The sequence below is a fragment of the Leptopilina heterotoma genome, unplaced genomic scaffold, assembly GCF_015476425.1.
Source record: "Leptopilina heterotoma isolate Lh14 unplaced genomic scaffold, ASM1547642v1 Lhet_32, whole genome shotgun sequence".
Classification (NCBI taxonomy): domain Eukaryota; kingdom Metazoa; phylum Arthropoda; class Insecta; order Hymenoptera; family Figitidae; genus Leptopilina; species Leptopilina heterotoma.
This window is the reverse complement of record NW_025111017.1, coordinates 1,312,236-1,339,689: the sequence shown is the minus strand read 5'-3', so window position 1 is coordinate 1,339,689 and position 27,454 is coordinate 1,312,236. Positions and strand designations below refer to the sequence as shown.

At 24.4% G+C, this 27,454-nt stretch overlaps 1 protein-coding gene across 2 annotated transcripts in view; it reads left to right on the top strand.

The window, feature by feature from the left end:
- Window positions 1–743: 743 nt before the first annotated feature.
- The window catches only part of LOC122504837 (serine/arginine repetitive matrix protein 1-like), a 51,276-nt gene continuing 24,565 nt past the window's right edge, over window positions 744–27,454 (top strand). For both annotated transcript variants that reach the window (XM_043616115.1, XM_043616114.1), the window contains exons 1-3: window positions 744–1,037; window positions 19,006–19,242; window positions 20,036–20,159. In XM_043616115.1, coding sequence (XP_043472050.1) covers window positions 1,020–1,037; window positions 19,006–19,242; window positions 20,036–20,159 — 379 coding nt within the window. In that variant the 5' untranslated portion in view covers window positions 744–1,019. The remainder of the gene's footprint in view (window positions 1,038–19,005; window positions 19,243–20,035; window positions 20,160–27,454) is intronic.

Sequence of the window (27,454 nt, the reverse complement as noted above, 5' to 3'; positions counted from 1 at the left end):
TATCTAATAATTTTGAGAGTGAATCAGAATATTCTTTAGGGTCAGGGAAAAAGTCAAACTTTCCACTTTCTTTCTCGTTTTCACTATTTTTCTTTCCTGTAATCTACGTGTGAAAATACATATCTGTACCAAATTTGAACTCTCTAGGTCAAATAATTTAGTCGCTAGGAGCTGTGCAAGTGCCTTAATTTTTCAGAACTTTCAAAATATTTTACACGAATTTTCCGTTTTTAGAAATTTTTTCTGTTAACTGACAAAGAATTAAATAATAATATTTACTGCCCTTTATTGTCAAGTCAAGTAATCAAACTTTTATTTAACAAAATAGCAGAATAAAATAATTCATTTTAATAATTTTATTCATTAAAAACCTCGCGTACAAAAAATAGCCCCAGTTGACGGTATCTATAAAAAAGAAAAATATTTCCCAATTTTAATGTATAATAATTCCTACTCTCACATTTTTAATAAGCAACATTCAAACTACAATTACAATTCTCTCAAAAAAGGACAAATTACTTGTTTATGGTGTACAAGAGTAAGCGAGAAAGTATATTTTAAATTTGAATTCACTCTCTCTCTCTCTTAATCTTGTATGTTACCATGACAACCTGCATGCAGGCTGCCAGCAGAGGTGTGACCGCACCTTAAGTAGCAGCCCAATAGATGCTCTACATGTCAAGTGTGAAGACTATTTTTCTAACGAGTTTGTCTATCTTTCTCAACCAACTTCTTTCTGAAATAATTGATAAGTGAGAGATCCCATCTAAGTATTGCGAATACAATTTTGGATCTGACAAACTGTAAAATTTTCAGAATATAATAATATATTATATTATATTAATGTTTGATAAATAATAAAAATGGGTAATTTACTGTAAATATGTTGTATACATAAGTCTGTATATATTTTCGTAAAGTTCGTGTGTGCTGAAAAATGTCAAAGTAATTCATGCATTTCTAAGAACACGGTGCTTATAAACAAGAACAACGTTTACCAAATTTTAAGCAAACATATCATGGATTATCATAAAAAGGTAAGAGTTTTATTTAATTTACACTTTTTATTATATACGCAAAACAGAAATGTTTTTAGTCTGATGAAAATTTCCCCCAAACTTCGTACAAGTTTGTTTATATAAATTTAATGTGCCTATTATTATATATTTTTTTTAATTTTCAACGCTGTTAGTAATTTCGAATGATTTTCATCAACGGTGTAATTTATTATTGTCACTTCCTGATGTGAAAAAGAATTGGTAACTTTCAATATTGAATAAATTTTTATAATTCTCTATACGTGACAAAATGTGTTATGTTTGTTGGGTTAGAAATTTTTTTTGTTATAAAAATTAGAAATTAACGGTTTATAACTATTACTGATTTTTCAATGATTTAAAAATGTTTATTTTTTATTGTTTAGTAGACCTAATTATTGGATTTAATTAACTTAAGAACATTAAAATATTAAACGTACGCAGTGTCTATGTCGTTCGTTAGCGAGCGCAATAACAGCAATGAATTATTATGCCCGTCATGCTAAATATACAATTGTGGCAAAACGGACGAAATAGCAGTGATTTATTAATTTTTATTGAAAATTTTGTAAATAATTGAATTTTTAAAAATTTTAATAAATAATCTTCAAGTGTAAATTCGATAAAAAATGAAAATATTAAAATAGTTTTGAAAAAAAGTAATTCTCTGACAAAGTAATTTAAAATTTTTAAAAATTTATTATTTTAGAATTTTTGAGAAATTATTTATAACTAAAATTCATCAAAAATTTGATTATTTTTTAAATATTTTTTAAAAATGCAATTATTTATTCGCTTAATAAATTTTTTTTGCAAAATTTAATTATTTTACGGGAATTTTATTAAAATTCGTTGCAAAATTTAATTATTTTAATGAATTTTAATAAAATTTATGTTTAAATTCCATTTTTTAGGGAATTTTTAAAAAATTTATTGCAAAATTCAATTATTTTCAGGAATTTTAATAAAATTTTTGTCTAAATTCAATTTTCAGGAATTTTTAAAAAAATTTATTGAAAAATTCAATTATTTTCATGAATTTTAATAAAACTCTGCAAAATTCAATTTTTTTTCTGGTATTTTATTAAAATTCTAATCATCTATAATTTTAATAAAACTCTTTGACAAAATTCAATTATTTTCAGAAATTTAAATAAAATTTTTGTCCAAATTCAATTTTCAGGATTTTTAAAAAAATTTATTGCAAAATTCAATTATTTTCAGGAATTTTAATAAAATTTTTGTCTAAATTCAATTTTCAGGAATTTTTAAAAAAATTTATTGAAAAATTCAATTATTTTCATGAATTTTAATAAAATTTTTGTCTAAATTCAATTTTCAGGAATTTTTAAAAAAATTTATTGAAAAATTCAATTATTTTTATGAATTTTAATAAAACTCTTTGCAAAATTAATTTTTTTCTGGAGTTTTATTAAAATTCTAATTCATCTATAATTTTAATAAAACTCTTTGCAAAATTCAATTATTTTCAGAAATTTTATTAAAACTTTTGCCAAATTTAATTATTTTAAGGAATTTAATTAAAATTCATTGCAAAATTTAATTGTTTTTCAAAGATTTTACAAAAATTTTAATTATTTTTTAAAAAGATTTTACCAAATTTCAATTTAAAAAAAAAATTTTTTAGTTATGTAATTGTAAAACTATTGCGTCTTTCAAAAATTATTCAGAAATATTTTTAAAAAGTTAATTTTATGAATTTATTTATTAAAATTTTTTGAATATATTCTACTTTAATATCTTTAAAAAGAAAAATGAACGGTTTCAATTATTATAAAAATTGAATTTTTGTATTTAACCCTTTGAGGACCAAATTTTTTCTTAAAAAATTGCGATTTTTGATTTTTAAGCAAACTTTTCAGGAACAGTTATTGATGTTTTTTATTTGAAGACCAGTGTATGTCATACGAAATTTTTCAGACTTTGTGAAAATTATTGTTTCAATATTCAGTTTTGAAAATTAGGAAATTTATGCACGAGTTAATAAAAAAATGTTCATGTTGCCTGAAAGCAACACTGGTCCTCAAAGGGTTAAATAATTGAATTCTTGAAGAACTTTCGGAAAAATATTAAAAAGTAATATAGATAATTGATTTAGAGATGAAGTTTAGTTAAAAATTGTAGAAAATAATTGGATTCTTGTAAGGGTTATAGTTTTAATTTTTAGAAATTATTAAATTTCAGAATTTAAAATTTTTTAAATTTTATTTCCTTTATTTTTATTAGAAAATTTCCCGAGAATTCAATTATTTAAATACAAAAATAAATAATTTATTCAGTAATTGCATGTTTTTTTAAAATTGAATTTTTATGAAGAATTTTATCGAAATTTTTAACAACAATTGAATTCTGTCGACGAATTTAAAAAAAAATTGTAAGAATAAATGCAATTTTCTATCATTTTATTTAAAATTGTATAAAAATAATTGGAAGTCTGCGATAAGTTTTGTTATTTATGAAAATAATTGAATTCTTGCAACGAATTTTATTAAAAATCTTTTTTAGAATTGAATTCCTGTGAATAATTTTATTTGTAAAAAGAATTGAAATTCCAGAGAAAAATATTATTATTTATGAAAATAATTAATTTCTTGTGAAGAATTTTATTCAAATTTTTTTAAATAATTGAATTTTTGAAGAATTTTTAAAAACTTTTTAAAAATAATTAAATTCTATTTAGAAATTTCAATAAAAAAATTGAAAATAATTGAAATCTGACAAAGAATTGAAAAAAAATTGAATTCTTTGGAAGAATTTTATTAAAATTTCTTAAATAATTGAATTGCTTAGAAGAATTTTTATTTTTCACGAAAATAATTGAATTGTTTCGAAGAGTTTTACAAACATTTTTGACAATAATTGTATTTCTAGAAAAAATGTTGTATTTTACGAAAATAATTGTATTCTATGACCGATTTTATTATAATTTTGCAAATTTATAAAACATTTTATCAAAAGTTTTAAAAATAATTGAATTCTCAAGAAAGGAAATAATTGATTTCTAGCGAAGAACTTTATTCAAATTCTTTTAAATAATTGAATTCCCATAAAAAATGTATTATTTGTGAAAATAATGAATTCTTAAGAAGAAATGTATTGAAAGCAATTGAATTGTATAGGAAAATTTTATTAAAATTGCAATTTAATTAACTAAATCTTGCAAAGAATTTTGTCAACATTTTTTTAAATAATAGAATTATTAAAAGAATTTTATTTAAATTTTTTGAAATAATTGAATTTCTGAGACTATTTTTTTCAATTTTCTTTATATATTTGAATTCTTTCGAGAAACTTTCAATTATTATTTATGTATTTATTTTTCAAAAAATTTTAATTCTTTCATGAAATTAAATTATTCTTAAAAATAACTGAATTTTTTAAAACAATTTCATTAAAATTAAAAAAAAATTTTTTTTTCTAAAATATTAAAATTCTTGCGAAAAATTGCATTAAAATTTCTGTAAGTAATTGAAGTTCTGCAAAGAATTTTCTTATTTTTAATTTATGACAAGAGTTTGAAAATATATTTTTTTAATATTAACCACAAGTTTTTTCAAAATCTTCTATTTTTATTTTGTCTTACGTATCTGGCGCTTAAAGTGCACATTACATTTTTAGCTTTCAGCACTTCAGGTTGAGAAGAAACACTATCTTGAAAACACCCAAAAACACGTTTTTGGGGGGTATTTACCCCCACTTTTCTTAGAATTCTAACGTGTCAGACAATTTTGGATATTATCGTTACCTGTTGATTTTTTATCTTGTTTATAATTTTGTTTAATTTTGTAATATTACAGTAGGACTCATTATCAATCTCAAATTTTTGATTTTCATTTCTGCTCTGTTTAACTCTGAGAAATGTTAAATAGGAAATTCTGTTACTTATTTTATGTTATTTTTATTTTAAATACAAAAAAGACTGGAGTATTTATTTTAGGGTTATAACAGTCTCGTAGACTATTTGTGTATCGCTTCATGCTTTCTGTGAATTCAGTACTATTTTTTGAGAACATATCAATGTCGAAATTTAATAAAAGAAACATTGGGTTTATATAATGACATCCAACAAAAATTGTTGAATTGAAGCTTGAGGGTGATGGAGTTTGATTCAGATAGAAAGTCTCGTGGTTTTGGAACAGTCAATTTTATAATTCCATAAATTAAAAATAAATACTGCTGCGGAAATTATCCGACGTTCTTCTAGTGTGTTACAATTAAAACGTTTGCATAAGGAGAGATAAACTCAACCATTGGGGGGGGGGGGATTATCGACTTTGAAAGACAGGTACTTTAAAAAACGTTTTTGTATGTGCTCAATGTCATCGATGTATTTATTAAAAAAGGGAAACCATAGTAAGGAGTTATAAAGGATACCTCGAGGTCACTAGATGATGTAACTCTCTTCAAGGTAGGGTTGTTAATTTTATAAGAAAAAAAGATTGGGATACTACCTTTTTAAATGTCAAGGCATAACACTTGTTTAAATTTAAGATTAGTTTGTTTGTTGAATACCATGTTTGCAAGCTATGATGATCCTAGGCACGAGCCTTGTGGAACACCTGATGAAGGGATAAAACCTTTCGAACCATACTGAAATTTCTTTCTTCTTTAAAAAAAATTTTATGATAGATTTGGCTTCGAATTTTCAGGCCAACTCAGACTACCATGTGGTATAAAGATATTTCACTTTAATGCAATGTATCAATGTATCTATTTCCGTACTTCGTTTATTTCACTTATGAAATGTCATGACATTGTGTTTCTTTATCAATAAGACAAGTTGACCGGGCGGAATGAAATTAAGTAAGGTGTAGTGAGTCTGTTGATTACATGTGTGTTAGATGTGTGAGTTGATGTAGTGGTGTTATCGATAACCAGTATTAATAAGTGTGTATGAATTGAAATGTATTCATCAAGATTCGGGAAGAATGCGATCTTTGACGATTTATAGAGAATAGAATAACGGAGAACCCGAGGAAAGAACTAGTCAGTTAATAATCACATGTGAATCATATAACATCAAATATCAATTTTAATTATATAATAAAAGTCAATTTTGATATATTTAGAATTAGTAAAAATTGATTATATAATATTAAATTGAAAAAAAGTGCTATGTTGAACAAGTTTGTTAATTGAAGACTATATATATATTTAAATTCTCCGTTTGTCCAGGTAAGAAATAATAGTAAAAAATATAAATTAAATGAGTTAAATTACTATTACTTATACTTGAAATAATTAAATTATAGTGTGGCATTTTTTGATATATCTTTAAAATTCGCCTTTGGTTAACCGGAGCATCCTTTTATTTACGGAAAGCGAATTTTTATCAAATTGGAGGAACTCGAGAAAATTGGAGTCTCCATTATTCAGAATTAATCATCTTTGACCATTCGTCTCTTTCCTCGAGGACTTTGGAAATATTCGAAGTAAATGACCAACCAATCATCATTATTGGTTTTATCTGGTAATATGTATCCAGTATTATATTTATGTGTTTAAAAAAATCACACTCAATGTTGTGGAGTGCATTTGGTGTGATAAAGTTGAATGTTAATGTATGAAGTTTAAAATCTATTAATGAAAATTATTCTAATCGACTTTTAATTTTTGATTATATTATACAAATTGCTCATTAAATATATTCTCAGCTTATGTGTCCTAATAACAAAATTGTTTTTAATTATTTTACTATTAATGAATAAGAATAAACTTCATCATTATTTAAGATCGATAAAATAATCCATTTATAAATTAAATTAAATATAATTATTGATTAATTTGTCATTATTAATTAATATTATATGATCTATAAAATAATTTTAATAATATTTATATTTAATCTTTGATAAACTTGTATTTTCTTTAAATTTTATTTTGAATATATAATTTTATTAATCATCGACAAAAAGTAAAATCAATAATCATTTCAAAGGGAATGAGGAAAGTTAGCTTTCATCATCCTATAGCGAGAACTTTTAAATAACGTATGAAATGTAGAAGGTTACCAAACACCTACTAATTCAATTGAGATCTTAAATTCACCGTAGTGTTTGAATACTGTAATTTGTCGTAAAATCATCATGCTTGAAAGGGGAGAAAAATATGAAAAACTTTTCCCCACTCCAGATGAGCTCTGACAAAGCCTTTATATATACGGAAAGCAATGTTTATACATACAAGGTTTGTTAAATGCATATTGAAGTGTGGAAATGAAAATTTTATAACAAACTGTCGGCGATCAATTTCATAGTCAAAATCGATGATTTTTTTTCTAACCAAAACGGCCGGACAAGTTTTTTGAACAGTTTAAGTCCTGCAATAAAAAAACAAGGAAAATTCATGATCTATATAATCTAAACTTTGGATCAAATCATCAAAGATTTCTTTCTGCCTCTTAATCAAACCCCTTAATCAAACGTCGAAACGTCCGGTAAGTGAAATTGTACTGTGTTTTAAATGGGCGAACTAATGATTTGTTAGTTCAAATTTTAAAGACTTTTTGAAGCGAATTGTATCCTTCTAAACAGACTAAGCAGTTATTATTATCGTTCAAAATTCCAGAGAGTGACAATCCTCGCATAAGGTCATGTGACCGCAGGGTTTAATGGTTTAAATTCATTTGCAACTAAACTAATTAACCTTTTTTAACGTATGACCAGTCATTTGAAAGGTATTTTCAAGCTCTATAACTTTGAATAACAACTTTTTTCCCTAAAATGTAACCGGAAGCAACAGTCATCGAAAAATTACGTTTTCCAAACTTTGACGATTGTTTATACCATTTTTCGCAACCGGAAATCGAGAGCAAACTATGGGGCTCGATTACCGTACATTTTACCGAACGTCATTTTTACCGAAAATTTTTTTTACTAACGCCGTTTCACCGAATGCATTTATACCGAATCCAATTTACCGAATCTAATTTACCGAATATCATTTTTTCGAAAGTTTGGTATTTTTTTAAAACAAAAGGAAATGATGTTTTGTATTTTGGATTTTTTAACTGATTTTATGAACTTTCTTATGGTATAAACAATTAAAAAGAAATTTTTTTTTTAAAAAAAACCTCACCTTTATGAAAAAATTTTTTTTTTTAAATTAAAAATGTCCATTTGGGGGCCGTTTATAAACTACGTCACACTATTTTGCATAATTTTTCCACCCCCTCCTACCCACGTCACAAATTTTATATGCTTTAGCGCCATTTTTTCTACAGAACGTCACAAAAAATGAATTCCACCCCCCCCCCTCTAAGGCGGCAGGGCTCGAACTAGGTCCGTAAATCCCGTAAAAGTCCGTAACTTGGCTTGAAGTCCGTAAAAGTCCGTTTTTTTGAAAAAAGGTCCGTAAAGTCCGTAATTTAATTGAAAAAGATCCGTAAAGTACGTAAATTATACGATATAATTTGGATAATTTTAGAGAAATTACAAATGATTGAAGGAATTCAATTATTTTCAAAAGTAATAAAATTCTTCGCAAAAATTCAATTATGTTCAAAATTTTTTAAAAATTCTCGTCAAAATTTCAATTATCTTTAGAAGTAATTAAATTCTTCTCCAAAATATCAATTATTTTCAAAAATTTTAATAAAATTCTTGGAAAAATTTCAACTATTTTCAAAATTTTTCCTCAATTCAATGATTTTCAATATCGACTATTTTCATAAAATTTTCCAAAAGAATTCAATTGTTTAAAAAAAATTAATAAAATTCTACACAAACTTTTAATTATTTTCAAAAAATAATAAAAATTTTACAGGAAATTCATTATTTACAAATTTTTTTATAAATTTTTTCGCAATATTCAATTATTTTCATAAATAATAAAATTTTTACAGGTATTTTATTTTTTTGGCAAATAATAAAATTCTTATTAGGAATTCAATTATTTTGATAAATAATAAAGCTACATACTTGCAGAATTTCAATTATTTTTAATACAATTTTAATCGAATTCCTCGAAAAATGTAATTATTCTTAAAAATTTTATTAAAATTTATCAAAGAAATTTAATTATTTTAATAACCTCTGCTACAATTTACTTATTAGAATTTAAATATTATTTTTAATAAATTTTTAATTAAATTTCTTTAAAGAATAAAATTATTGCATTCAAAATTTTTAATGCAATTCTTTGCGTAAATTATGAATTATCTTTATAAATAATAAAATTCTTCTCTAAAATTGAATTATTTTTAAAAAATTTAATAAATTTCTTGGCAAAATTTCAATTATTTTCAAAAATTTTCCCTAATTTAATTATTTTTAATATCTATTTTAATAAAATTTTGCAAAAGAATTCAAATTATTTTAAAATTGATTGATACAATTCTTTAAAAGAATTCAATTTTAAGAAACATATGTAATTATTCAATAAATTTTCAATAAATTGTTTTTTTTTGTATTTAAATAATGAAATTCTCGTAGAATTTTCTCATAAAAATTGATTTAAAAATGGATTTCAGTTAAAATTTTAGATTATAATTGAATATTAAAAGTATTAGAGCGTAAAGTTTTAGAAATAATTAAATTTTGAAAAGGTTTCAGATTCAAATCTTTGAAAATTTGAATTTTTCATATTTTTAACTAAGTAACAATTCTGTGGAATTAATTTTTTTGAGAAATTTTAATTGCGAATTTTTTTTTATATTATTTGAAGTTTTTATTTTCTAATAAATATTTAATTGAAGAATTTACAAATAATTGAAATTTCGTAAAATTGAATATTGTAAAGAAATGGATTTGAAAATTGTCAAATAACTTTTTCGAAAATTTTTAAAAAATAATCGATTTTAAGAAGAATTTTAGTTAAAAATTCTTGAAAATAATAATTGAATTGATAATAATTTTATCACTCTATCTTTAATTATTATAAAACATGAAGTAATTGATCGCTTATCGATATCTTCATGTTTTTTAGTTATGAAAAAATCTAATTTATAGTTTTAAGTAAAATGTTTTCTTATATATTTTTGCCAGTAAATGGTCCGTAATTTTTCATTTTTGGTCCGTAAAGTCCGTATTTTTAAATACTTTCACTGGTTCGAGCCCTGAAGGCGTGACGTAGTTTATGGACGGCCCCTTGATAAAAAAATGAAATTTTATTTTTTTATTGCATTTTTCAAGGTCAAAAAAATTTTCTTTTTAATTGTTTATACCATTAGAAAGTGCATAAAAACAATTAAAAAATGCAAAATAGAAACCATCTTTTCCTTTTGTTTTAAAGAAACTATAGATTTTTCAAATATTATCCATATAAAGTAAAGATTTCCTTCTTTCTTGTGGCCACAAGAAAGAAGGAAATTTTTACTTTATACTTGGCTTAAAATGAAAAAGGAGTTATATACACTCCATATACTTATTATCCATATAAGACAAAAAGTTTAAACTTTGACTTTAGTTTTTACATTTGTTTAAATAAATTGACAATATTTGGTATTTTTAATTGTATTTATTTTGTACAAGCACATACATACATATCACATATTTGTGCAAACTTTAAATCGATTGTAAGCATTTCAAATTTGTACTTATTGTAATTTAAAATCACTGTTTGCTAAATATTTTAGTTGAAATGAAGACTTAAAGATCAATGATTTATATTGACAACTATCAATGTAAACCTCTTTTTGGTTTTTATTTCTAAAATTGCAAACATAACATATAATTTTTTGCTTCTAAGGTCCCTTTCTTCAGGTCGCGTCACACCTTTATTTTTTTCGGGATCTTGTCAATTCGGTAAAAATGCATTCGGTACAATGGTTTTCGGGAAAACGAGCTTGCGGTAAAATGGTTGAGGCGGTCTTTTCTTTTTGGATAACAGGAGAAATTTAAATTAAATAATTCACGTTGATCTCCTTCTATATAATTATGTACGTTGGGAAGATATTATTTAGGGACGTCTCATGTGATCGTCGAGTTGGTGGGGAAGACGTTGGTTTTTGGGAAGACGGCCGTCGATTCTGGAGAATTTGCGTATGACCAATTACTTGGTGATCGTAACTCCAGATCGACGTACGGATCCGCGCCACGCTTCTGAGTGCCGGCCGAGGACACTGAGAGGTAGGAATTTTGTTGATTATTTCTTTTTTTTAAATTAACGGTCGTTGTTTCTTTTTGAATTTAATTTGGTTTTTATAATTGTGATCTTTTTTATAATAAGTAAAATCGTTGTTTAGTATGGCGATTTGAAGTGGACGGGTTTTAAAACAAAATAAGGACGGAAGTCTCATTCTGGGAATTGGAATTTCATTAATTGATTTAAAGGAGGAGATCAACGTTAATGTGATTGATAATCAATTGATAGTTAAGGAGGAATCGGGAGTTACATTTCATCCGAGTTTCTCATCGAGGATCAATCAGCCTCACAATTTCTTACCATATTGATCTCCCGCCAAATTGAAGAGACCGACGCCTCAATTTTTCCCAGATAAGTATGGTGAACAAATTGAATGATCTGGAGTGAAAATGCCAAGCCTTACATAATTTTGTTACTTTTGTATGTCGATATCAAATTTAATTAATCAAGTAACGTTTCTTTTTAATAGAGATTATATGACAATTATGATTTTATTGTAATTAAATGATTCGATCCTGATTTATATTTTAATTTGTAAATTTGTTTGACATTATAATTGACGCTTTTGTTGTATCGCAGTTTTTCTTTATGTTACATTTTTATTTGTTTGTATGAATGTGTTGATTTTGTGTGTATGTGATTCATATTGTATTTTTAAGTGGTACCACTAATCTAGGAATTATTAATTATTAAAATAAATCTCGAGAAATTATATTCACACTAGCCAAACTATCCGCGCGCAAGCGCGCGGGAATGTTGTATGGGGCTGCTTATTTTAAACAATTTAAAAAAATTTAAAGAAATAATTATTATAACCTAACAAAGAGATTTAACTAACTAAAATTCAAATAATTTCACTCAATGGTCTCAATTTAAATAGAATTTACATTACTAGACTTAAACTATGGCTAGAACAATTACAATTAGTATCTGGGTCATCTTTTGCATTGCTTATTTTATAAAGCCATTTTAAATTAAATACTTTTTAAAGAAATAATAATTATTACACACTGAAAAAAGTTTTACTTGAAATAGCGATAAGTTTCTCTAGAATAACGAAAGTATTAATTGAAGCACTGAATAATTTCGCTACTAAAGTGAAATCTGTAGTTCATCCAGCTAAATATTTTTTGCCGTGCATAACGAAAAAAAAATTAAATTAACATCAGATTTTCTACATTCAAAAAAACGAATTCAAATAGAAATTAATCATTTTAAAACTTAACCAAATTACCCCCAGAAATCACAGAATTCGATAATTTAGAAGAAAGTCAGACAAAAGCAGGGTTCCTACAGAATCTGGAAATCATGGAAATAATATGGAATTTTTAAAAGTTTTTAAATTTTTTCAGTTTTCCATTTTTTCTCTTGAATAAAAATTCAAATAATAATAAAGCTAAATAGTAAAAAAGAGAAAAAAAATGTTGAATTTTAAGAAATTCAATTTTTCGGATTTTTGATAATTTTTTATTTTTTTCCAAAGAGTCGAGACAATTTAATAAGTAAAGTATTTTCCAAAAGCACAAAAATAATGAAGCTAAATCCCGTAAAAAAGAAGAAAAAATGTTGAATTTTAAGAAAAACGGATTTTTGAAATTTTTCGAATTTTTGATAATTTTAGATTTTTTACCAAAGAGTCGAGACTATTAAATATGTAAAGTATTTTCCAAAAGCACAAAAATAATGAAGCTAAATCCCATAAAAGAGAAGAAAAAATGTTCAATTTTAAGAAAATCGGATTTTTGAATTTTTTCGAATTTTTGATAATTTTAGATTTGTTACTAAAGAGTCGAGACAATTTAATGAGTAAAGTATTTTCCAAAAGCACAAAAATAATGAAGCTAAATCCCATAAAAAAGAAGAAAAAATGTTGAATTTTAAGAAAAACGGATTTTTGAAATTTTTCGAATTTTTGATAATTTTAGATTTTTTACCAAAGAGTCGAGACAATTTAATAAGTAAAGTTTTTTTCAAAAGCACAAAAATAATGAAGCTAAATCCCATAAAAGAGAAGAAAAAATGTTGAATTATAAGAAAAACGGATTTTTGAAATTTTTCGAATTTTTGATAATTTTAGATTTTTTACCAAAGAGTCGAGACAATTTAATAAGTAAAGTATTTTCCAAAAGCACAAAAATAATGAAGCTAAATCCCATAAAAAAGAAGAAAAAATGTTGAATTTTAAGAAAAACAAATTTTTGAATTTTTTCGAATTTTTGATAATTTTAGATTTTTTACCAAAGAGTCGATACTATTAAATATGTAAAGTATTTTTCAAAAGCACAAAAATAATGAAGCTAAATCCCATAAAAGAGAAGAAAAAATGTTTAATTTTAAGAAAATCAAATTTTTGAATTTTTTCGAATTTTTAATAATTTTAGATTTTTTACCAAAGAGTCGATACTATTAAATATGTAAAGTATTTTCTAAAAGCACAAAAATAATGAAGCTAAATCCCATAAAAGAGAAGAAAAAATGTTGAATTTTAAGAAAAACGGATTTTTGAAATTTTTCGAATTTTTGATAATTTTAGATTTTTTACCAAAGAGTCGAGACAATTTAATAAGTAAAGTATTTTCCAAAAGCACAAAAATAATGAAGCTAAATCCCGTAAAAAAGAAGAAAAAATGTTGAATTTTAAGAAAAACGGATTTTTGAAATTTTTCGAATTTTTGATAATTTTAGATTTTTTACCAAAGAGTCGAGACAATTTAATGAGTAAAGTATTTTCCAAAAGCACAAAAATAATGAAGCTATATCCAATAAAAGAGAAGAAAAAATGTTGAATTTTAAGAAAATCGGATTTTTGAATTTTTTCGAATTTTTGATAATTTTAGATTTTTTACCAAAGAGTCGAGACTATTAAATATGTAAAGTATTTTTCAAAAGCACAAAAATAATGAAGCTAAATCCCATAAAAGAGAAGAAAAAATGTTGAATTATAAGAAAAACGGATTTTTGAAATTTTTCGAATTTTTGATAATTTTAGATTTTTTACCAAAGAGTCGAGACTATTAAATATGTAAAGTATTTTTCAAAAGCACAAAAATAATGAAGCTAAATCCCATAAAAGAGAAGAAAAAATGTTGAATTATAAGAAAAACGGATTTTTGAATTTTTTCGAATTTTTGATAATTTTAGATTTTTTACCAAAGAGTCGATACTATTAAATATGTAAAGTATTTTTCAAAAGCACAAAAATAATGAAGCTAAATCCCATAAAAGAGAAGAAAAAATGTTTAATTTTAAGAAAATCAAATTTTTGAATTTTTTCGAATTTTTAATAATTTTAGATTTTTTACCAAAGAGTCGATACTATTAAATATGTAAAGTATTTTCTAAAAGCACAAAAATAATGAAGCTAAATCCCATAAAAGAGAAGAAAAAATGTTGAATTTTAAGAAAAACGGATTTTTGAAATTTTTCGAATTTTTGATAATTTTAGATTTTTTACCAAAGAGTCGAGACAATTTAATAAGTAAAGTATTTTCCAAAAGCACAAAAATAATGAAGCTAAATCCCGTAAAAAAGAAGAAAAAATGTTGAATTTTAAGAAAAACGGATTTTTGAAATTTTTCGAATTTTTGATAATTTTAGATTTTTTACCAAAGAGTCGAGACAATTTAATGAGTAAAGTATTTTCCAAAAGCACAAAAATAATGAAGCTATATCCAATAAAAGAGAAGAAAAAATGTTGAATTTTAAGAAAATCGGATTTTTGAATTTTTTCGAATTTTTGATAATTTTAGATTTTTTACCAAAGAGTCGAGACTATTAAATATGTAAAGTATTTTTCAAAAGCACAAAAATAATGAAGCTAAATCCCATAAAAGAGAAGAAAAAATGTTGAATTATAAGAAAAACGGATTTTTGAAATTTTTCGAATTTTTGATAATTTTAGATTTTTTACCAAAGAGTCGATACTATTAAATATGTAAAGTATTTTTCAAAAGCACAAAAATAATGAAGCTAAATCCCATAAAAGAGAAGAAAAAATGTTTAATTTTAAGAAAATCAAATTTTTGAATTTTTTCGAATTTTTAATAATTTTAGATTTTTTACCAAAGAGTCGAGACAATTTAATAAGTAAAGTATTTTCCAAAAGCACAAAAATAATGAAGCTAAATCCCATAAAAGAGAAGAAAATAGTATATTGTGCAACAAGTACAGAAAGAAGCTGTTTTCCGACGAGTGCAAAGTTTGCTGTCCCGAGCGAAGCGAGGGCAGCAATTTGCACGAAGTTGGAAAATCTTCTTTCGTACGTGTTGCACACAGTACTTTGTGCAACACCTTTTGGTTTTGATAAAAAAGCTGTTTGGAAACGCTAGTTGACGCCAACATACGTACTGTTTAGCAGGGTTTGGAACGTATGTTACCGCACGTAATATTCGTGGTTTTTTACGCGTATATTACTGTAAAAAACAGGTATTCTACAAATAGAAAACAAATACCTATGTATATCACCAAAAAAACCCAAAAGTTTAAGAACTTTGCCGCACTAGTGCAGCAAAAAAGCACTTTGCCGCACTAGTGCAGCAAAATAAGCACTTTGCCGCACTAGTGCAGCAAAGTACTGTTTTGCGCCTACTTTACAGGCATGCAAAGTATTACTTTCCTTACAGGTGTTGCACAAAATGTTTAATTTTAAGAAAATCAAATTTTTGAATTTTTTCGAATTTTTAATAATTTTAGATTTTTTACCAAAGAGTCGATACTATTAAATATGTAAAGTATTTTCTAAAAGCACAAAAATAATGAAGCTAAATCCCATAAAAGAGAAGAAAAAATGTTGAATTTTAAGAAAAACGGATTTTTGAAATTTTTCGAATTTTTGATAATTTTAGATTTTTTACCAAAGAGTCGAGACAAGTTAATAAGTAAAGTATTTTCCAAAAGCAAGAAAATTATGAAGCTAAATCCCATAAAAAAGAAGAAAAAATGTTGAATTTTAAGAAAAACGGATTTTTGAAATTTTTCGAATTTTTGATAATTTTAGATTTTTTACCAAAGAGTCGAGACAATTTAATAAGTAAAGTATTTTCCAAAAGCACAAAAATAATGAAGCGAAATCCCATAAAAGAGAAGAAAAAATGTTTAATTTTAAGAAAATCAAATTTTTGAATTTTTTCGAATTTTTAATAATTTTAGATTTTTTACCAAAGAGTCGAGACAATTTAATAAGTAAAGTATTTTCCAAAAGCACAAAAATAATGAAGCTAAATCCCGTAAAAAAGAAGAAAAAATGTTAAATTTTAAGAAAATCGGATTTTTGAATATTTTCGAATTTTTGATAATTTTAGATTTTTTACCAAAGAGTCGAGACTATTAAATATGTAAAGTATTTTCCAAAAGCACAAAAATAATGAAGCTAAATCCCGTAAAAAAGAAGAAAAAATGTTAAATTTTAAGAAAATCGGATTTTTGAATTTTTTCGAATTTTTGATAATTTTAGATTTTTTACCAAAGAGTCGAGACTATTAAATATGTAAAGTATTTTCCAAAAGCACAAAAATAATGAAGCTAAATCCCGTAAAAAAGAAGAAAAAATGTTAAATTTTAAGAAAATCGGATTTTTGAATATTTTCGAATTTTTGATAATTTTAGATTTTTTACCAAAGAGTCGAGACTATTAAATATGTAAAGTATTTTCCAAAAGCACAAAAATAATGAAGCTAAATCCCGTAAAAAAGAAGAAAAAATGTTAAATTTTAAGAAAATCGGATTTTTGAATTTTTTCGAATTTTTGATAATTTTAGATTTTTTACCAAAGAATCGAGACTATTAAATATGTAAAGTATTTTCCAAAAGCACAAAAATAATGAAGCTAAATCCCATAAAAGAGAAGAAAAAATGTTTAATTTTAAGAAAATCAAATTTTTGAATTTTTTCGAATTTTCGATAATTTTAGATTTGTTACCAAAGAGTCGAAACAATTTAATAAGTAAAGTATTTTCCAAAAGCACAAAAATAATGAAGCTATATCCAATAAAAGAGAAGAAAAAATGTTGAATTTTAAGAAAATCGGATTTTTGAATTTTTTCGAATTTTTGATAATTTTAGATTTTTTACCAAAGAGTCGAGACTATTAAATATGTAAAGTATTTTCCAAAAGCACAAAAATAATGAAGCTAAATCCCGTAAAAAAGAAGAAAAAATGTTAAATTTTAAGAAAATCGGATTTTTGAATTTTTGATAATTTTCGATAATTTTAGATTTGTTACCAAAGAGTCGAAACAATTTAATAAGTAAAGTATTTTCCAAAAGCACAAAAATAATGAAGCTATATCCAATAAAAGAGAAGAAAAAATGTTGAATTTTAAGAAAATCGGATTTTTGAATTTTTTTGAATTTTTGATAATTTTAGATTTTTTACCAAAGAGTCGAGACAATTTAATAAGTAAAGTATTTTCCACATTAAAAAGTTTGACATTAAAAAATATATAAAAAATGCCAATACTTAACCCACAAAATTAAATTTTCAAAACAAACAAATGAATGCAGATAATTTGCTAACGGAAAGGAAACTTACGATTATTATAATGTATGTATATGTATATGTATATGTATATTTCTATTTTTTATCAAAACGTATAAAAAACAAAAGAATAACTATAACTAACTTCAAGTGTGGACAGAGATCCGGAAATCTGGAATCACGACGATTATTATATATAATTATTTGGCATATGATTTTTGTTTGACCTCAAATTATTTTTATTGTGTAGTTTATTTTTTGGAATCGTTTTATTTTTATTTATTTATTGAATATTAAATTTTTTGATCAAGTAAATTGAAAATTATTGAAAATAAAAAACTAAATTTAATTTATGATTTTCTCTTTTAATAAAATAAAAGAGAAAATCATTACATGGTCATTCGGTAAAATGGTCGGCTCTTATATGGAGCCCTTAGACTACCAGAAACCACTGAGACTTTGCTGTTTGTATTTAAGTTCTGTAATATAACTAATGCACTTCCATAACAGTCTATATAATTACACTGCAAGCCCGATCAGCGGTCACCCGATCAGTGGTCGCTTGTTTACGTCGTTTGTAGATGGGGCGGGCGAGGGGCCATGAGGGAGTCGAAAAGTTGTGACAGTTTAGCGTATCTGACAATCCAGTTCGGAGATATAAAAGTTTAAAAAAAGTGTTAGATTGAAACTAAATTGTTTACAAAAAAATAAAGAAATGAATATTTTTAAATAAAGCTTGTTGACTGTTTGTCTTTCTATTAGTACATACTTTATTTTTATAAAGTTTATTATAGAAATTGAAAACCTTGGAAAATCCGATGCCCACTTCACGAATTTTCACCCAACTGCAATTTATTTTAAAATTATGATATGTACAAACCAGAAAAAGTCATAATTTGTTTAATAAAGTTTTATCGTGTAATAAGATTTTATGTCAGATAGACATTTGTCAAAACATTTGAAATAGTGGGAAATGGAATAGCGGTAAATGAAGTTAAAGAGTAAACAGAAAAAAAGAAAAATATGTAAAAGTGAATGACAGAGCAACAACACCGTAAATTTGAGATCTGAATGAGATAAAGAGTTTATATAACCAAAATAAATCGAAACACGTATAATATTTGAAAATCTATAAATTTTGAAAATCTATTTAATAAAAAACTGTTTGTATCTGGAATTTAAGACAATAATATAATATTCATAAAAAAGAAAATATTCATTAAGAAGCATAGACTTCATGAACTAAACTCAAAAAATTTTGTTTTAACTTTTCAGCGGTTCTTTATCTATTTATGAATATTTCATCTAATTTGAAGAATACATCATTTACCATAAAACAAATATCTTATTTATAAAATTGAAATTTAAAAACTTGAAAAAAAATTACAGACAGTATCGGCACCATCCCACAAATGTAAAAATGAAGATGATGAAGATGACTTGGAGGCTCTGAGACTTGCTGCTTTACAAACATTACGCGTTAAAGATACATTGCAGAAGAAACGTCACTCTCCTCATCAAAGTCATGGTGGAGCTTTTCAAGGGACACAGTCACTGCGTTCTTATTATAAACAGGCAAGAGATCATTTTCATCACAGACAACAGAGGCAGAATGGAGTCAGACATGTAAGAGAATATATTTCTTAGTTTTCCTTTTTATACTGATTAAGTAAGATACTGTTTGCTGTAGTTAAGTCTTTATTGAGATTTAAAAAAATATGATCAAAATTATAAATAAAAACAAACGTGTATTAACCCTTTCGTGCTTCCGGGATACATGAATGTCCCACTTAGAAAAATTTATGTTATTCTTACAAAAGTCAACCAATTAATTTGCGGTAAATTTCTTTCTATTCCGAATGACCGCTGCTACAATTAAAAAAATAAGAAATTATGTAGTAAGATTATAATTATTATAAACAATAGGTAAAATATTTATAAAAATAGCGAAATCTAATTTTTCAAAGTTTCATTAAATTTGCTTACGAATCTAAAGTCAGATTTTCAAAATTCAAAATGATATTTTTTTTCAAACCTGCTCCATTTTGAATTTTTAAAATCTGACTTCAGATTCGTTATCAGCGACCCCGAAAACCCCCGAGTAACAAGTTTTATGTAAATTTGAGAAATTTTGAAAAAATGTCCGCCATATTTGATCCGCCATTTTGAATTTTCAAAATTTTGAAAATCTGACTTCAGATTCGTAATAAGTGACCCTAAAAACTCCTTAGTAGCACGTTTCAATAAAATCCAGCAGCTGTGTTTCTCGGCTGCACGAAAGGGTTAAAAAAATGTCAATTTCTTGCATTCTTAAATTTTTTTCAATGAAGAGATCTCAAGAATTCATTGGTAGTTGAATATTTTTTTGTGAAAGGTTTTTCTTTTATAAATGTATAATTTAATTTACATTGAATTTCAGAATTACTTCCCTAAAAATACTTACCGCAATCCGAATTTGATAGAAATTGTTCCACAAGGAGAAGTAAATGCGACATCTGTTTCAAAGGAAAATATTGACACAGGAGTTAATCAAACTTCTTCAGGTAAATTAATATTTTTATATACTTTGTAAACACATTGTTTAACCTGAACCTAAATAAATAGTTGTATTCAATATCAAAGTAAAAATGAAATAGTCCAAATTAATTTTAACAAAATTATAAATTTATTTGCTGCAAAATTGAAAAATGATAAAACTGTAGGTGGGTTAAAATCCTCACACGATTATTGAACAAAGAAACAATTATTATTTTTAAATCTTCTACATTTAAATTCTTTACTTTTAAACTCTACACACTAATTTAATGATGGAAAATTATATTTTTTAAATTCTACACAATTAAATTGCAGTATTTTACGATAATATGCCAGAAAACTGGATTTCAAAATCTTCAATTTTTTCTATTTCTGACAAAAATTTCTTTTTAAACAACTTAAATCTTGAACAACTATCATAAAAAAATTAATTATTTAATGAATAATTTTACTTAAATATTTCAAAGTTAATTCAATTTCAAAAAAGGGTTGCGTTTACAATTTTCATAAACAGTTGAACTTCAAAAGATTTTAATTTGAAATTTGATGAAATTTCAATTTTGAATGAATTTAATAAAACAATTTAAAGAACTTAGATTTTTGAAAAATTTTAATAATTCAAAATCTTCTAAAATTAGTTAAATTTGTCGATATATATTTAATTAATTATTAAAAATCATGGATTTATAGAAGAATTTTAGTTAAAAACACTAAAAAAATGGAATTTTAGAGAAGTTACAAATTTTTCCAGAAATTCAATTATGTTTAAAACTTTTTAAAAATTTTCGTAAATTTGAATTATCTTTAAAAATAATAAAATTCTTCTCCAAAATTCAATACTTTTCAAAAAGATTTTAAATTCTCATCAAAATTTCAATTATTTTTAAAAATAATAAAATTCTTCTCAAAAATTCAATTCTCTTCTAAACATTTTATAAAATTCTAAGCCAAGATTAAATTATTTTCAATAATAATAAAAATTTCACAGGAATTTAACTATTTACCTACAAATTTTTTTATAAATTTCTTTGCAATAATTCAATTATTTTCAGAAATAAAAATTTATTTTACAAAGATTCAATTACTTTTATAAATAATAAAACTCATTATAGAATTTCAATTATTTTTAATACAATTTTAAACCAAATTCCTCAAAAAATGTAATTATTCTTAAAAATTTGATTAAAATACGTCGAAAAAGTTAAATTTTTTCAAAATTTGTTTATAAAATTCTTTATGAGAATTTAATTTTGAGAAACATTTATTCATTCAATAAATTATTTATTTTCGTATTTAAATAATTGAATTCTCGTGAAATTTTCTAATAAAAAAATAGTTGAAATCCTGTGAAGAATTTTATTGTTTATGAAAATAATTATTAAATAAAAAATATTTATTAAAATAAATAATTTATTTATTATTAAAATAAAAAAAATAAAAATAAAATAAAAAAACTTTTGCAACTAATTTTATTACTTTAATTTTAAAAAAATAACTGAAATCCTGTGAAGAATATTATTATTTATGAAAATAATTGAATTCTTGCAACGAATTTTATTAAATTTCTTTTAAATAATTGAATTCTTTTAATAAAGGAGGATGTTAAAAAAGGGTCGATTTTTGCCCCGAACCGAGAAGTAAATTTCAAGTGAATCCTTATACATTTTGAGCCCAGGAATCGAGTAGTAACCTTCATTTCCCCCCATACCCTCGGGAAAGTGGTGAAAATGAGGAAAAACCATGAAAAGTCCAAAAATAAGAATTAAGTTGGAATAAGAGCAAAAGGGATAAAAACATATCATAAAATATTTTTAAATATTTTCTGGTCTACAAATGCTTGGTTACTGTCGGAAAAGTCGGAAAATTTATGAAAATCCCTTGAAAAATGTAACAAATTCTTTTTAAGTGGTCAGAATCGGTTTAGAGTAGAGTAAAGTTAATTTAGATTAATTCCAAAACAATTTTATATCTACAATGATATCTAGTCTTTTCCCTGATGTCTGAAGAATGTGTGAAAATATCGGAAAACTCAGGAAAATTCAAAATAATAAAAATAATCTATTTACGTTGTTTCAGAACTGGCAGAAGTAATTCAAATTCATTTCTAAATTATTTTTTGGACTAGAAATAACTGTTGTAAGTTTTAATATTGACGAAAAAGTCGGAAAATATATGGAAAAATTATGAAAATTGTAACAAATTGAGCTTTAGCAGTCAGAATCAACTTAGAGTTGAATAAAGTTTTCTATTTCAGTTTTTTCTTCAAATTTTTTTCGAAATCATTTCGTGGACTAGAAATAACTGTTGTTGGTTTTTTTACTGACGGGAAAGTCGGAAAATCTCTTGATAAATTAAAACAAAAAAAATTGTTATCAAAAATTGGGCTTTGGTAGTCAAAAACAGTTTAGAGTTGAACAAAGTTAACAGAATTTAGTTCTAAAAAGATTTTAGATCTACCATCACACCTAGATTTTTCTTTAATATCGGAAAATGTGTGAAAATCGCGGAAAACTCAGGAAAAATAAAAATTTTGGATTGAATTGAAACCTACAACAGTTCCGGGACAAAAAATAATTTGGAAATGAATTTGAATAAAATTTGTCATTTCTGAAATAACATCAATACATAATCCGCGATTTTCACACATTTTCCGATATTAAAGAAAAATCTAGATATGATGGTAGATCTAAAATCATTTTAGAACTAAATTCAGTTAACTTTGTTCAACCCTAAACTGTTTTTGACTACCAAAGCCCAATTTTTGATAACAATTTTTTTTGTTTTAATTTATCAAGAGATTTTCCGACTTTCCCGTCAGTAAAAAAACCAACAACAGTTATTTCTAGTCCAAGAAATGATTTCGAAAAAAATTTGAAGAGAAAACTGAAATAGAAAACTTTATTCAACTCTAAGTTGATTCTGACTGCTAAAGCTCAATTTGTTACAATTTTCATAATTTTTCCGACTTTTTCGTCAATATTAAAACTCACAACAGTTATTTCTAGTCCAAAAAATAATTTAGAAATGAATTTGAATTACTTCTGTCAGTTCTGAAACAACGTAAATAGATTATTTTTATTATTTTGAATTTTCCTGAGTTTTCCGATATTTTCACACATTCTTCAGACATCAGGGAAAAGTATAGATAGTGTAAGTGTGGGTATTTCTGCGAATTTTTAGTGTAGGTTAAATTTGCGAAGCTCGTCTAAGTTTACGAAATTTCGTTAATTATTTGTATTTAAAAAAGTTAATTAAAAACTAATTGTCAACACATGTATTATTGTTAACGCGCGAGTATTATTGTGTGACATTTATGAAGGAAATACCAATTATTGTGCGAGTATTATTGCAGAAAATCAGATGTCGTATACCGCGCTGGTTGTCAAAAAAGAGGTTATGTTTAGTATGCGTTGCGCAGTAAACGTATTTAAAAATCGCAATAATACTAACATGCAGGAAAAATTCTGCTACTAATATAGTTTTAAGTATTATTAATTGAAAATCAATGAAAGATAAGTAAATTAATATATTTTTCAAATAATAAAGTATACTTCTTCCATTAGTAACACTGAAACATGTATACTATAGTGAATATTGGAAATATCAACGGTTTTTAATATGCATTCATGACTGACATATTTGATAATTTCACAGAATTCTGTCATAATATATTTCAAATTTAAATAAATAAATTAATAATTGTCGGAATGTACATTTTTATGAGCTATTCTATCAAGTAAGATTCACAATAATTTTTGTAATTATTTTGAAAAAATTAGGCGTATATTTCAAAATGAAAATAATAATTTTTTAAAAATCGCAATAATTGTGTCACTCGCAGGAATACCCACACTTACCCTATCATTGTAGATATAAAATTGTTTTGGAATTAATCTAAATTAACTTTACTCTACTCTAAACCGATTCTGACCACTTAAAAAGAATTTGTTACATTTTTCAAGGGATTTTCATAAATTTTCCGACTTTTTCGACAGTAACGAAGCATGTGGCAGTTATTTGTAGACCAGAAAATATTTAAAAATATTTTATGATATGTTTTTATCCCTTTTGCTCTTATTCCAACTTAATTCTTATTTTTGGACTTTTCATGGTTTTTCCTCATTTTCACCACTTTCCCGAGGGTATGGGGGGAAATGAAGGTTACTACTCGATCCCCGGGCTCAAAATGTATAAGGATTCACTTGAAATTTACTTCTCGGTTCAAGGCAAAAATCGACCTTTTTTTAACATCCCAGTAAAAAAAAAAGTATTCAGAATAGAGAAAAAGTATTGGTGGAGACGTTCGGTGAATGCGTTTTCGCGACAAAACCGTATTGGTGGGTTACGGTGAATACATTTTGCTTACCGTGAATACATTTTTTTTAAACTCTCGTTTTAAAGATTCATAAGCAAAGTTGAGAATATTTATAAAGAGCGTAAGTGACCTGAAGTATAAAAATGACGATTGCGAGAAGAAAATAAGAAATTTTGAGAAAAAATGAAAAATTAAATGTGACAAACCTACAACGTATGATGATGAAAAGGAACATTGACGATACCGACAGAAACTTGAGAAATCCAAGTAAATGTATGTGAAACAGTAAGTTCCGCCGGTAACGTCAAAGTTCCTTTTAATCATCGTACGTTGTAGGCACAGAAAAGCATATGGTAATTGATCAACATTTGACAATCTGTTTGTCACATTTAATTTTTCGTTTTTTCTCAAAATTTCTTATTTCCTTCTCGCAATAGTCATTTTTATACTTCAGGTCACTTACGCTCTTTATAAATATTCTCAACTTTGCTTAGGAATCTTTAAATCGAAAGTTTTAAAAAAAAAGTATTCACGGTAAGCAAAATGTATTCACCGTAACCCTCCAATACGGTTTTGTCGCGAAAACGCATTCACCGAACGTCTCCACCAATACTTTTTCTCTATTCTGAATACTTTTTTTTTACTGGGAACCTCCTTTATTAAAATAGTAGATTTTGAAAATATTTGAATTTCAGCAAAGAATTTCATTATTTGTGAAATGTAATTGAATTCTTACAACGAATTTTATTACATTTTTTATATAATTGAATTGATGTCTAAAATTGTATTACTTGTAAAAATAAGTGAATTCTTGCAGAGGATTTTTTAAAAAATTTTGTAAATAATTTAATTTTGTTTTGAAAAATTTTATATAAATTTAAATTATTACCAGTTTGAATTTTAAAAAGATTTGAATTTGAAAGTCTTATTTTCTGTGAAAAAATAATACTAATTAATTAACTACACGGAAAGAAAAAGTCCGTCAATCATTAATAGACTAGTATATTACTTTGAGACGGGACACAAAATCATTGAATGGATAACATTCTTTGAGTCATCAATGACGAGTTGCTTGCTAAAATTTAGGAAACTGTCATCAATATATATAAAACTCGTTCACTAAAATTTAGAAAACTGTCTATTAAATTTCCTATGACTATCAAAAGCATTCAAAAAATTCAACTTCTTTCAGAATTATCCCTAATTTTAGACACTATTTGGTACAGAATGAACACATTTTTTTCGTTGCACAGTTCCGACATTTTATTTACACTCTTAGACGCTTTAGACCAACACATTTTCGCATTTTAACGCAAGTAACCTACAACCCGAGACTTACATATATATTCGCATACTTAATAACTACACGTAGAAACGCACACTTATAACACTTTACGTTTAGAAGCGAACTGTTCTTATATACCAAATAACAAAATTTTTCACAACTTGTGAGAAATGATTTTGCACTAATAACTACTTTTTAATTAGCGAGAAATATAAAAGAGTGATCGATTTCTTCATGTTTTCTAATAAATTAAAGATGACCGAGAGATAAAATCATTATTTTACATTATAAATTACATTATACATTATAAAATTTTTTATAATTGAATTCCTTTGAAAAATTTTAGTAGATATTATAAAAATCATTGAATTGAGGAAAATTTTTCAAAATTATTGAAATTTTTGCCGAGAATTTTTTCAAAATTTTTTAAAATAATTGAATTAATTCGAAGAATTTTATCAAACTTTTTTAAAATAATTGAATTTCTGCAACGAATTTTATTAAAATTTTCAAAAATAATTGAATTCTTATGAAGAACTTTTATTAATTTTTTTGTTAAATAATTTTTTGAATTATTGCGAAAAAATTTATAAAACATTTGCAAATGATTGAATTCTTGCAAAGAATTTTATCAAAAAATTTGATAATAATTGAATTTCTTCGAAGAATTTTATTGTTTATGAAAATAATTGAATTTAGGAAGAATTTTATTAAAATTTTACATAATCTTAATTAAATTCGTTTGAAGAATTTCTTTGAGTTTCTTTAAAATAATGGACTTTCTTTAATCATTTTAATTACAAGTTTTCAAAGTAATTGAATTCTATATGAATAATTTATTTCAAGTTTTTATAATAATCCTCTTTCTTATTAATTGAAATTAAGCATTTAATTCTTCAATTTTATTAAAAAATTTTGGAAAATAATTGAATTTTTTTGAAAAATTTCTTTAATTTATTGAATACAATCGAATTTTTTAATAATTGTATTGAAAATAATTGAATACCTGAGAAGAATTTTATTATTTATGAAAAATACTTTAATTCTTGCGATGAATTTTAATAATATATTTCTTTTTAAATAATTGAATTCTTTTGTGAATTTTTATTGAAATAGTAGATATTAAAAATAATTTAATTTTGATATTATTGAAATTAATTTAATTCTACAAAGAATTTAATTGAAATTATTTTGAAAAAAAATTCTAATTCTTAAAAATTATTTCATTAAAATCTTTGAAAATTAATTTTAATAAAAATTTTAAGAATAATTACATTTTTCGAGAAATTCCATTAACATTGTACCAAAAATAATTGAAATTCTGTGATGATTTTTATTATTTATGAAAATAATTGAATTCCTGGTTAAAAAAATGTTATTCTTCATGAAAATAATTGAATTATTGCGAAGAAATTTATAAAAAATTTGTAAATAATAGAATTCCTCTGAAATTTTTATTATTTAATTCATTCATTCAAAATTGTCATTTTCTAAAATTTCAAATTGGAATTTTTTTTTAAATAATTGAATTCGTTTTAGGAAATATTTTATTAAAATCGTAGATATTGATAATCATTAAAATTAGAAAAATTTTTGAAAATAATTGAACTTTGGAGAAGAATTTTGTTATTTATAAAGATAATTGGGATTTTTACGAGAATTTTTTTCAAGTTTTGAACATAGTTGAATTTAATAAGAAGAAT